The sequence below is a fragment of the Pholcus phalangioides genome, unplaced genomic scaffold, assembly GCF_987345545.1.
Source record: "Pholcus phalangioides strain wild (caught in Gottingen) unplaced genomic scaffold, Ppha-v1.0 ptg000007l_1, whole genome shotgun sequence".
In the NCBI taxonomy this organism is placed as follows: domain Eukaryota; kingdom Metazoa; phylum Arthropoda; class Arachnida; order Araneae; family Pholcidae; genus Pholcus; species Pholcus phalangioides.
Window position 1 is genome coordinate 49,783,292 of NW_028301600.1, and position 13,690 is coordinate 49,796,981.

The 13,690-nt window shown below is 32.9% G+C and overlaps 1 protein-coding gene across 4 annotated transcripts in view; it reads left to right on the forward strand.

The window, feature by feature from the left end:
* Pka-C1 (Protein kinase, cAMP-dependent, catalytic subunit 1) overlaps positions 1-13,690 on the forward strand; it is a 131,978-nt gene that overhangs the window by 86,709 nt on the left and 31,579 nt on the right. For all 4 annotated transcript variants that reach the window (XM_089233435.1, XM_089233434.1, XM_089233436.1 and 1 more), the window contains exons 8-9: positions 1,635-1,757; positions 6,227-6,391. In XM_089233435.1, coding sequence (XP_089089561.1) covers positions 1,635-1,757; positions 6,227-6,391 — 288 coding nt within the window. The remainder of the gene's footprint in view (positions 1-1,634; positions 1,758-6,226; positions 6,392-13,690) is intronic.

The window sequence follows — 13,690 nt, forward strand, 5'->3', positions numbered from 1 at the left end:
TTCTTGTGTAGGAAGAAAAACTGGTTCAGCAATCAAACAAGCCAACTAGTCCCGAACTTCAGTTTAGGTGACATCACGCTAGAATGCCAGTGACCTCTGCTATTGGAATGGTTACAGTCGTCAGGACACCATCAAGAATGCAGTCGTCAGAGCTAATGTGTACTACTAAACCACACATGCACCTTGTCCGTATTGCTCTGCGGAACTACTAATGAATTGGTACATGTTGGCACATGTACGTGTTGTGAACCTGACAGGAAGTTTGTTTTTATGTAATTCGTGTTATGTAGTGCTGCCATCAATTTTCCTAATTATGAATGAAAGTGTAATGATTGAATAATTATATCCTTGTAGGCTTGTTGCTCTCTGTGGCGAGACTTTATTGGGGAGATCGGCTTGCATTCATGCCTCAAAGTTGGAAACCACAGAAAACCAACTTAGCCAACCACAACTGTGGCGACAGTGGGGTTTGAACCCAAGAGCTGATGTGTATTGAAAGGCAGCAACCAAGCATTAAGAAAAAATGCTTCAGAGATATAGGTTTCTTTAGTCACCTACATCTGAGGTTACATATTTTTTTTATACAAGCACACTCAAATACTGTACATCTATGTGTATGTGCCCTCTGTAGCCATTGATACGACAGAAATACTTATTATTGCTTGGTCGTAAAGTGTAAAAAAAATGGAAGGAAGAAAAGATTTTGAAGGGTTTTATTATATTTTTCATTCTAACTTGTATATCTTGGAAATATAAATTTTTTCTCTGAAATTTTTGGGGGTCAGCTTATACGCAAGTATATATGGTATGTTTATATTGCCTTAAGTTTTCATGGCCAGCATTACAGGAACTATATACAACTTCCAGGCATTTTCTGTGAAATTCACTATGAAATGAATTTTCCAGACCACAATTTAAAAAAAAAACAACCTGGAGGTAGTATGCAGGGTGTTCTGTAAGTCCTAATTTGACCTATTCCTTATCAGCTGTTTGTCGTAGAGGTATGATTCTAGTTTAAAAAATGCTTAAAATGTGTTCAAGAATCACTGTGTAGCAGTTTCGAGAGTTAAAACTGTGTCTTAAAATAAAATCAATTTTTGTATGGTCCACTTGTCCTGTAATTTTCAATGAGAAAGTAGTTGCCCTGTTATTAACATATTCATTCATGTTATTAACTGCAATATTTGCTGAGACATTTAAATTCTCAAAAATCAAAGAAAAGTCAGGAAAGAACAGCATAAATGGGGTAAAGAAGTATTATTCATTAGTTTGTGCCATTCTTTCTTAACTTTTCTTTGATTTTTGAATTAATAATATATCTCACCTAAAATATCGCACTTAGAAACGTGGAATTTTTTTTTAGTTATTGGCTTTCAGAAAGACAGGGCAACAACTTTCTTATTCGAAATTATAAGACGAGGAATGTATAAAAAATTAGATTTTTTTATTTTATGACACTGTATTTTCACTCTCGAAACTTATACAGAGTTACTCTTGAACACGTTAAAACCGTACCTCTAGAACAAACAGCTGATAAGGTGAAAAGGTCATATTGGAATTTACAGGATACCTTGCATAGTTCATGAATTATATATGTTTTATACATGTTCTTTAAATTTTTACTTAACTTTTAGGGATACAATAAAGCTGTTGATTGGTGGGCATTAGGAGTTTTAGTCTATGAGATGGCAGCTGGATACCCACCTTTTTTTGCAGACCAGCCAATTCAAATATACGAGAAAATTGTTTCAGGAAAGGTAATATTTAAATTTTTGCAACTTTTTTTTTCTCAACAGTCTTGGTTATGTATTAGATATATTTTTTAAATCTGTAGTTTTCAGAGTATATCTACAAAGTATATCTTCAATGTATTGATAACATTAATGTTTGAATTGCATTGTTATTGTGAAAAAAAATCTAAGATGAAATACTGATATTTCTTTATGCTATGATACCATAATCCTTAACCTGTGGGGCACATCTCTTTAGAGTGGTGCAGAATATAAAAGGAGGAATAAGAGTGAGAAAATATGACTCAAAACTCAAAGCTGCAGTATTTCTCAGAATGTGTGTCACATAAGCATTGCAGTGTTAAAAAAAATTGAGCTCAACTTAAGCATTGCCATATCCACCACACCTTCCCAAGATGAAATTAAACCTTCATAAAATCTCACTATTTTCTCTTGAATTCTGCAAGCAAATATTTTTTAGAAAATGCTTGCTACATGCTCAGAACCAATTCTGAATTGTTAAAATGCAATCGAATTGACAGATATTTGAATGTAATGCAGCCAGACCCTCTATTAACACTAGAACCGTGGCACTTTCGGTATACCTAGAACCGCGGACTGGGTCAAATTGACCCAAACTTTGAAAAAACAGTATTTCACAGCGAAAACAGAATATTTATTTTTGGTTTCTGGGTTTCTCCCTAATCTTAATCAATGTTGTTTAATTGCGTATTCATAATGGAAAATTATATTTGTTGATGAATATAAAATGGGCTTCAAAATTAGCTGAAAAAATGATGTAATTCAGTAAAAATAAGATTTAGTATACATTATTTACTCTATTCAGTCCAAAAATATTTTTTCAGTAATCCCATAATATGACAAAGATGTAAAATAAGCCTGTCAACTTGAGCATGAAAAATTATATAATATGATTCTGTCAAATAAGTATTGATTTTTTACTGATAGTGGAATTTATGATGAGCAGTTGAGCAATTTTTTTTTTCAATATTCTTGCATACTCACCGCATGTTGAAGTTGCACAACCCATGCAAAAATTAACAGTTTTGTTTCCACATTTTTATGTTACCTGACATATCAGACTCATTTATTTTTATTTATTACTATTATTATTATTTTGATCGCTCATGAACAGATACATGATCAAGAGCGCACGAATGTTTCCTTTTGTGCAAGGGCAACACGTATGATGAACGCAGCTCTTCAATAAGATTTTAGAGGAACTGCTTTCAAAAATAGTTCTGGCCTTCTGTACTGCTGCTCTATACAAAATACAGGAATATTTTTATAGTGAGATCCAGGATGTTATAGAAAACGTGTATAATGCCGAATATTTTCTGGGCATTTGATTGCTACAACTACGATCGTTACACTTTGTTGAATTGTAGCGTGAAATAGTTTCTATGTGTGTGTGTGTGTGTGAGGAAGCTTTTTGGGGCTAACTACTTCCAATATCGACTGCCAGATGAAGCGTGCTGAGTAATGAAAAACTTATATCATTCTTTCCTTGATAAATTGCCATTGTGGCATCATTGTTCCATACAACTGTAGTTTCACTATCTTTATTGTGTGTGAGATAATATTGCTCTTCTATTTCATCTCATCGTCTCTACTAAGCTCATATTTCTTGGCTTTTAGCATTTGAGCCAGCTTAAGTGTAGTGAAAAGAGGTGTCGGTTGAGGCATTTCTGCCCTTTTTCTCAAATGGCTTGATCAGTTGCATCACTATGTGCTCTAAAAGAGAGATTCGTTGGATTTTGATACTTCCCAAGGTTTCGAAATCCGTGCAAAACATATTTGGTGCAAGCCAGAAGTTTACTCTTTTTCTGTGACATCGTTTGCCTACAGAAATTTCAACTACACGTTTTTTCTAGAGTTAAGCTTTTACTCTCCCAAAATCTTCATTGAGTCCTGTCAGAATTCCAGGTATTCAAGTTTACAAATGAAAAAAATATTTAGCTCTACTTGTGCCATTACCCCATTGAAAAAAAGATAATCTGCTCTGACAGTGAATTGACCTTTTGAAAGACCTTTATCCTTCATTCACTATCTTCATTTACAAAAAATTTTAGAAAGGGTAACCACTTTCAAGAAAATTCTGCACCCCTTTTTTTCCTATAGAATAGTATGTTGGGTCATTTTGACCCAAACCGCGGTTCTAGGTATAAGTGCTTATAGCTCTGGAACACGAAATAGGAAGATAATAAAATTTTTGTGAATTAATATTCATATAATATCATGAAAAGTCACAAAATATTTTTAAAATCTGCGTGTAAGTTTTTGAGATAAATGAAAACGAAGTTTGATTTGGGTCAAATTGACCCACTCTGCAGTTCTAGTGTTAAAGAGGAGCTCATTACTACTGAAAATCATTGTTCAATCCAATTAGTCGCTATATCTATTTTCAAATGAAAAAAAAAATGGAATTTCTGCAACTGTATTGATAGCAAGTATATTTAACATCATTTTGATGTTTGAAGCATAATTTTTTTCCACCTTTTTCTGGCAACTTTATGATTTCTATATTATCTTTGACAGTTGAAACTTTGCTTTTGGACATAACCCCCTCCCAAAACGAATTCCACGCATGTTAAAGGAAAATTTCCAGTAATCCTCACACTCCAACACATGGAGTTTGTAGTGGGAGCTAAGCAAGGGCTAAATTAGTGATTTAAAAAAAATTGTATTGATCTAAATACATTAATTTTTATGTTAAATTCAGACTATCCCTAAAAGTGGGCTCATTATAAGTGGGTTCAGCTGTACCACAATATTATTAGTGAATTTTGCTGAGATGTTTTTCCTAAACAAAAATTAACGTTAGTGCTGCTGCATATGTGCAAGGGCTACAGGTATCTGAAGTCATGTTGTTAAAAAATGTAAAAATGGTGATGTATAGGTCAAGAAATATGGTAATCATTGAAAACAAAATGAAATACATTTTACACTTGATAGCAGAAAAAAATATCTGGCACTTAGAGTAGTTGGAATGAGAAATGGAACTGTGTCTGATTCAATGTCACTAAAGTTAGTGATTATGATATTAAAGCAAAACAATGCTTTATTACAGAGATAACTATACTAGTGCTTTGGATGAGTATGCTATAGTACCCCTGTCTATACAAGATGTGATATAGCCAGGCATGTAAGTTCACAGGTCACATATTGAATTCTGTGGCATACCTGTCCACAATTGTTAAAACTGCACTTCTAGATCACGCAAATGGGTGAGCTGTACAATTTGTAATGCTAGATGGTATTAAAATCTGAAAATGGAGCAGGTCAAGGAAATAAGGCAATATGGCAGATAGGTGCCTGTGATGCCTTTGCTCTATGTAGCCATGCACCCTCCTGCTGTAAAATGTCTCCATGAAACCATACTGTGAGAAGAAACACATGTGGCTGTAGGATATTCTGAACACGTTGTGCTGGTGTTGTTCATCAGATAGAGGTACAATGGAAATGGTGACATCACCACAGACAAAGATTGCTGCCGCAGGGAGTCCCACATCAAGTGGTTAGTGCACCAACCTCTCGATGAGAATTAGAAAAAAAGGCTGTCGTTTGGATTCGGCAATAAATTTTAGTTCCCAGTCTAAATAGCCCTTGTGTGGAGAAAATGACTGTGATGCAACAAAAATGATCAAATGATGTTCATCAGATCATTACTGGGGGTCGAAAGATCACCATAATCACTGTTGGGACAGTGTGTGACCGAAAAAGATTGAAGTATTTACCAGAGGCACTCCCTCATTGGTACCTAAACTGAAACTGCCAAAGTCACCTGGTTCTATTCCATGGTGGTCTAATTCCGTCGTAAATAGCATTGGTGCAAACTGGAAATTTAACTTTTATGAAAATAATGGTAGATGGCTTTCAATGGCAGTATATACAGTGAAACCCTTGCAGAATACTACTCTCATAATTTCTAGGGATTTTATATTCCAAAAAACTGAAAACTATGAAGAAAACTCTTCTGGTCAATACTCCTAAATAGTAATGAAAAAATTTAATGCAGACCAGACTTTTTCGGAATAATTCAATTTTCTAGTTATCATACATTGATAGCAGGAGTATTTTTCTGTAGATGTTTGTAATTAGCGGATAGTTCAGTCAAATTCATTTTGTCAGGCAAGAATAGTTTGTAATAATTTAAGAAAAAGTCCTTGGATCAGCCTTCCATAACACAGTAGACACCCTCATCGAATGAGTTGATTTAAATATTTTTATATATCAGTTATATTTTGATATACAGTCGATTCCCATTTTAATGAATACAGTGATAGCAAAAATCTCATTTTAACGAAAAATTTTCTGATCTCCCAAATAAGTTTACATAGGATTAATGTTAAAAATCTGGAATTCCTTTATAACAAAATTTCATTATAACGAAGTGATTTCTCCGGTCTCTTGCAGTTTGTTATAACTTGATTTGACTGTATTTGCCAAAATATTATTTCTCATGTTTCAAACAGGTTCGTTTTCCTTCACATTTCACATCTGATTTGAAAGATTTACTGAAAAATTTGCTTCAAGTTGATCTCACCAAACGGTATGGAAATTTGAAAAATGGTGTGAACGACATTAAGAATCACAAATGGTTTGCTTCTACTGACTGGATAACTGTCTTTCAGAAAAAGGTATACTTTCAAACCTATTGTCATTACTTATGATTAATTTATTTTGACATGGAAGCCCATGGACATGCACAAAGATAGTAATCCTGCATAAGACAAGTATCCATATGTATACAAGTAACCATAATATATATGGTATTAAGATTTTTTCTCTCACATTAATAGAAATTACAGAACTTTTCTTCACCTGCTTTACTAGGATCAAGGGTCAGTCTGTTTTAAAGAAAATCCTGCTTTGAACAAAAAGAAGATTAAAATTAATTCAAAATCAATTACCTTATTAAAAAGGAATAAACATGTTGGGGTAAATCGAGAAGCTATCCATACTTAGAATTAGACAACCTAATTCTAAGTATGGATTAGTATTCTTTATGGGCATTGTATAATATTTCATCATGTATATATATTGTTTGTAATTGCATTTTTAATTGGGTTGCTGTATTTTTGAAACCAGCAACCCCAGAGTTTTAGAGTCCCGCCATTCAAACAACACATGGTCAGGTACAGACCAGGCAAAGGGAGAAAAAAAAAGAAATAAAACTAGTTTTAGAACAGAGAGAAGCTAGAGGAAAAAAAGTGAAAAGCAGTTTTTTTTATAGATATTGTGAAGAAATGCAAGAGGCGAGGAGTAGCCAAATGTTAAAATTTTAATACTTTTTTGTGGCTTTAATTATTGCATTCCGCCACTAATTTTTTTTATGTGTTTCTTGGTGAGATAAATATACTAAAATATTTTCATAATTTTTTTAAGGACGACACCTTGGGGACCCTTTTTTTGTGAGTTATTCACAGAGTTATTTGAATTTAAAAATTGATAAAGTTTAAAGAAAGCAACATAAATGAAGGAAAGAAGCATTGCCCATTTGTGTGGGCTGTTTTTTCCCCAATTTTTCTCTGATGTTTGAATTCAAATATATCTACAAATATTTCGATATTTAGAAATATTTCCAAATATCATATATTTGTGCAATTTAGAAACATGAATTTTTTTTTGCCCCATTAAAATATTTCCAACATTTTACTGTATTTCTTTATTTTATACTATATCATAATTGAAAGCACATGTTTTGGAAAACTGTGCTATGTAGAAAATACGTGTTTTAGAGGTATTCTGGTGCCTATTAAACAGAATCATCTTTCAGCTAAAATGTTCAAAGAATTTCTTAATTTGTTTTTATCATCTGGTTTTATTTTTATTTATGTAGACAGCACTTTCTGAATTAAAAAAAATGGAAATGGATGTATTCAAAAAACAAAAGTACTTCATTTTCTTTTAACATATTATTTATCATCATTATCATTGCTCAATTCATAATTGGAATCCATGTATTCTGAGATTCAAATAATTTTTTTTTTCTTTGGTTTTTTGCTACAACATACAGACCCAAAATTAGTCGAACATAATTTACATATCTGTAAGACTGAAATAAACAATATTATCAATCATTTTCCCATTTCTCTATGGTATTTTAAACTACTACTCTAAAGATATAATTTAGACACGAGTTTTAAATTTTAACCTCTTTATTATGATGAAAATCTGGATGTTACTCAGTTGTTTGATTGATGCTACTGTAGGATATCTTGGAGATGTTGTTGCTCATGTTGCTAATTAACTATACGTCCATCTGAGTTTTGAATCATGCTTTGAGAGAGGATTTCTTTTATTTAAAAAAATGTAGGATTAGTTTATTTTTATGTTCTGATTTCTTTATATAGTGGTCGAGGTAATCTAATGATTTATCATTTGGTTGAAGACATCTCTGCTTGTGTCATTGAAATCATCTGTTCAAAGTCGCATTCTAAATGCAGATTATTTTTCACTATCAGGTGAGAAGAGTTGGCATGTGTTTCACACCTTGGTTTTCAGAAACCAATCAGATTCACAGCATGTTGGGTGCCTAATGTAAATACAAGTGTAATGAATTTTATGTGGAAGATAGTTTTTGTGTTGGGAAAACTATTTCACTATTATTTGAGGAAATATGACATTAATTTCCTTAATGGTAGAGATAGTTTAATTCATTTTTCTCCCTCTTGCTATTTTTATGCATATTTCGTACTTGGTTAAGAATCACAAGCCTTTTTCTTTTCTTTGTTTTATATGTAACGAAAGGTTATATTTCTTTCTTATTATTAGAGATCTGCTGTCCACATTCAGAATCTTAGTTACATTTGTCAAAAACCTTAAATGCTTTCCACATTTTGATCTTTATAATTTTTTTCCCCTTGAGTGCTTGTGAAAAATTTCATATTTTATGCCAGCAACCCTAATATGAGTATAATTGAGATGAAAAAACACAATAATTGCAAAAGGGTACAGATATACAAGCTTAAATAATATTTTCGATTTTTCTGCTCAATCTTTACTGATAATTCAGCTTTTCTAGTAGCAAAAATACTATTGGGAAGTTCAGAAAATTCATGAATATTTTGATAAGATGCACATAGGATGCATTGAATGCATTGCATCTTATTTCAACTCTATTAGATGAACCCATGAAGGAAAAGAGAAGAAACTTCTTCCTTATTTTTTCACACTCACAATATTGCTCATATAAATTTTTTGTATTCAAATAGTTAAATAAAAAATGATAAAAGATGTTTACCAACAGTTTTTCAAAAATTTATCTTAAAAGCCTACAATACTGAATATTTTGGAAATATGGTCAAACCCAGATTTAATGCTACCATCTGTTTAAACAGTCAGCTGGCCTATTAATTTCTGTGTGCTACCTGTGGTATCTTTTTTATGACACAATGCACACAATTTTTCCTTTTTTTAGAAATTTGAAGCTATAATAAAATATATTTTTTGATTGAAATTATTTACAAATACATTAAAGCAGTTTTTATATCATGTTATTTACTGGTTTTTTTTTTAAATCTTCAACAAAAAAATAATTGAAGTAACTACCAATTAGTTTTATAAATATAAATATTAAATTCCTAATTATTTACCATTACAGCATGGGTCGTTCAAGTTCAAAATGAATACAGGAGAAATATTTGAAATATAATTGTTGAACTTCACTTACTGGCAAGATAATAAAGAAGAATGCATGTGCAGGTGGTAGCAACTGTCTGATGACTTATTCTTTCATACATGTCAGAAATGTTGCTGACATGCTATAGCGCATCAAATACCCAGAATTTCTGAAATGGACATATAAATATTTTGTTCACGTATCCCATGGGACACATTCTTAGTTTGAAGAAGAAAGAAGGGGTACAATGAGAAAATTTTTTTTTCTTTTTTTCCCTCTTTCTGCTGTTTATCATGATTTTTCAATCTTGAAAATTAGTTTTATTATTTCAAAGTACAAATGAAGCATTTCACTGCACTGTATTGTATTGATATAGCCCATGGGTTGTGTAAGAATAAGATGAAGAAATATTTAGTTGCGTCCCTGAATGAGGGGTCCTATCCAAAGTTTTCCAATTTCAGAGAGTTTTTCCCCTGTGTATTACATACTGAGAAATTATGGTACCTTCTGGCTATTTACTGGTATTCAAATACAGCATCTATACAGCGTAAATTTGCTTTGTACCTACACGATTGGGAATGCACATTTTTTAAAAAAACGTGAAGGATTGGAACACCCATTCAAATTGCAAAATAATGTTTCCGTGATGTTGGAGAGGGGAAGCGAATTTATGAAAATTCTACCTTGAATATACACAATTTTTTGTCATCTAGTCCATATGCGGTCATCACTGTTTCGCATCGTGAATATCTGGGGTGTGTATGCAGAATCGGCCTTTGGAAGGGCATAAAGATTTCTTCCACAGAAATTAACATTAATTAACATTAACATTTGTCATTAACACTCAAAAAGAGTTTTCAATTAACAGTATAAGAATGTGCTTATTTTTCAATATTTTGATTTTCAACAAAAATAATTAAATATATTGTTAATTTTTCATCTTTGGGGGAGAGACACAAATCCACATGCCCTCCTTGGATTTCGCCTTTGGGAAAAAAATCTGCATCTGGAACTTGCGATTGCACAGTGATAATCAGCTAAATACAATTTTTCAACTTTGAGTTGACTGCTACCCCCATTGGAAAAAAATACTCTGTTGCCACATGACGATCGCACAGACCAACAACACAAATATGTATTCATTAAATTTCAAATCCACACATCAGCTATTTGATGGCACCACCTACTGAACACAAAGCATGCCAAATGCTGGACTCACATAAGCACACTGTTGTTTCACCAACCCAGATCTGACATAGCTCCTATATTCAGGTATGAAATATGTGGCAAGTTAAATGGTGGTAGATCATTAGGGGGAGGGAAAAGAATCATTCCACCAGGAAATCCAATAGACTTTTGAAGGCCTTGAAAATTTTTCATTTGTATTCATTTTACCAATGAATAAAATTGAGAGGCCCCAACCAAGTACTCGGGACCCAATTCGCATACTTTTAGTGAAGCTCCCAGACTGGCTTTATCTCGGGCTACCGATGTTGCACATTTTACAATGTTAAACAACAAAAATCAATGAGATTCATCCAGGGCCCCAAAATGATACGTGTTAACTTTTCCATGGGGGGGGGGGTGGTCCCAATTTTGAAGCTTGTCATACATCTCCCCCTGTGAAGGCCACAAACTCTTTAAATTTTTATTGATTTCACAACGGATAAAATCCAGGGCCTCCACATCCAGTAGCGGTGACTTAATATGCAGATTTTTAGTGGGAGCCCAAACTGGATTAATCTTGGGCTTCCGTTATAAATTTTACAATGTTAAAAAACAAAAATCATTGAGATTCATCTAGGGCAGGGTTGGTAAAAAAAAACCCAAAAAAACCGGGTTTTTTTGGTTTAAACTGGTTTTTTTGTTTTGAATAGTATTAACATTAAAAACAATGAAATTTCTGAAAAATCATTCAAACTTCTAATAATTAACTAAAATAAAATGTTTATTAATGTAATTAACACTATTCCCATGCTAATTAATCAATAAATATTTATTACATTTTAACAAAAACCAACTTATGCAATTTAATTATTTTTTGCTCAACTCAATGGAATACGGTGTGTTTGAAAATTCTATTAATGTTATTATTAATCATATAATATATAAAGGTTTTTCTCCAGTTACTTTCAATATACTTAATTGGGAAGCTATTTTGCAAAAAGTAATAAAAATTAGGTGAATATAATGTATTTAATGAAGCATAAATAATACAGATTAATTAGTAATGATTTATGATATACAGGGTGATTATAACTAAGGTTCTGATTTCAAAACATTGTAAAAAAAGAACGATTGTCAGAATGACTTGAAAATTGACATGAATATTCCTGAAAAAATTCAATTTTATTTGATAAAGGGGAAAAAATACTTGAAAATGTAAAATTAATGACATCATCCAACATGTGGGAAATCTGCTCACAGAATGGAAACGATGGCCAGTCATGGCAAAATGATACCTTAATTATAGCATTGCACGATTTCATAATTCATGGAAACATAAAAAATAATGAAGTAATTGAACAAATAACTACACTTTAGTTAAGAAATGTTAAATATGTTGTCCAACCTGAGGTTGAAAGCACAAAAATTGTTGTTCAACAACAGAATCAGAGTATGCCATGGTCATAATGTGGATGTGCTTGCAATCTTGCAATTCAGCTTTATTAAACCAAAGTCTCCTCCCCCCCCCCCCCCCCGTTAATATTCCTGAGGAACTTCTAACATATGGGGAATGTGCTGGAGATTGCTATTCACCAAAGTTTGCAATCTGACCACTGTTTATAACATTTGAGGTACCCCCACAGCCAGAAGTTGCAAGGGTTAAGGTGCATCCTGTCAAAATGGGTCTTCAGCAGCTGCTTTGCTGGTATTGCAATGTGCATCTTGATAGAAGTTCTATCCACACACTGATGCTGTGGAAGTGCCGAAATGATGTGGTTGCACAGAATAGATTATACTGCTGGCCAAGTACAGTATCATCTACTTGCACATTTTGCACTTTTTTCTTTTGCGAAAGAAACTTCCATTGCTTCAGGAGTATCCATGCAATTTTTCAAGTCATTCGGATCAGTACTTATTGTTTTGGACATAATAGTTTTGGAATCAAAACTTAAATTATAATCACCCTGTATATAGCTGATTATTTTTCATAAATCTGTTACTACTATACAGTATAACCTTGATTAACTGGGCTTAACAGTGTGTGTGTGAAAGTATAAAAAAAACAACTATTGAATATTAAGACTGGGAGATATACAGTAGGAGATGTGCTACTTCTTATGGGAAAGAAAATGAAAATGTATGTGAGGTAATGTAACTACTAGTACACTAGTCTTTGTCCTTTAAGGACAGTTGGTGTCTTTATTGGATTATAGGACCACCTGGCCCTAGCATGATGGTGTCACTACTGTAGCTGCTTCTTTGTGAAGGGAAAAAGAAACCCTGTGAGATAATACACCACTACATTTAGATGTGTGATGCAATCCTTATTCATGAATTTGCTAAAGATAGAGCATCAGAATGTAGCCAAAGGTTAGAAAATGTTGTAAGAATGAGAAATTTTAGCTTTTATATATATAACTTTAAATAACTAAGATACTTCATATGAAAAATATATATATATTCTAGCCACTTTTCTGAGACTTTTTGAAAAAAAACCACTTATAAAATCTTATGTCATTTAAAGATATACCATCAGAATGTACCCCAAGGATATAAAATGTGGTAAAAATGAAACATTTTGGCTAATAATGAACCAATATGATATTTTTCAAGGAAAAAAATTATATTTAGGCAACTTTTATTTGATTTTTTGAAAAAAACCAAAGTGTTTTTTTTAAAAAAACCAAGGTTTAAACCAAACAACCCTGATCCAGGGGCCCCAAAATAAAACCTGTCAACTTTTCCATGGGGGGCCACGACCTGGAGGCTTGTTGGACATCCTCACAAAAGCATCCATGTGAGGGCCATGAAAAATTTTCATTTGTATTCGTTTTAAAAAAATAAAACCCAGGGCCACACACCCAACCAAGGATACAGGACCCGATTTACATATTTTTATGGGGCTCCAGACTGGATATATCTTGGGCTTTTTTGTATCATAAATTTTCCAATGTTAAAGCAGCAAGAAAACAATTAGATCCGTCAAGGGCCCCTGGAAATGAAGCCTTTTAACTTTTCCATTAAAGTATATGTGCAATACCGTGCTCTCTGTACCCTGACCCTGTGCATTGGGAGCACTGGTGATACATGTATACCTCACAGCATGGCCCCCAGAAGGGCAGGGCTGACAGGTGCCAGAACGATTTTT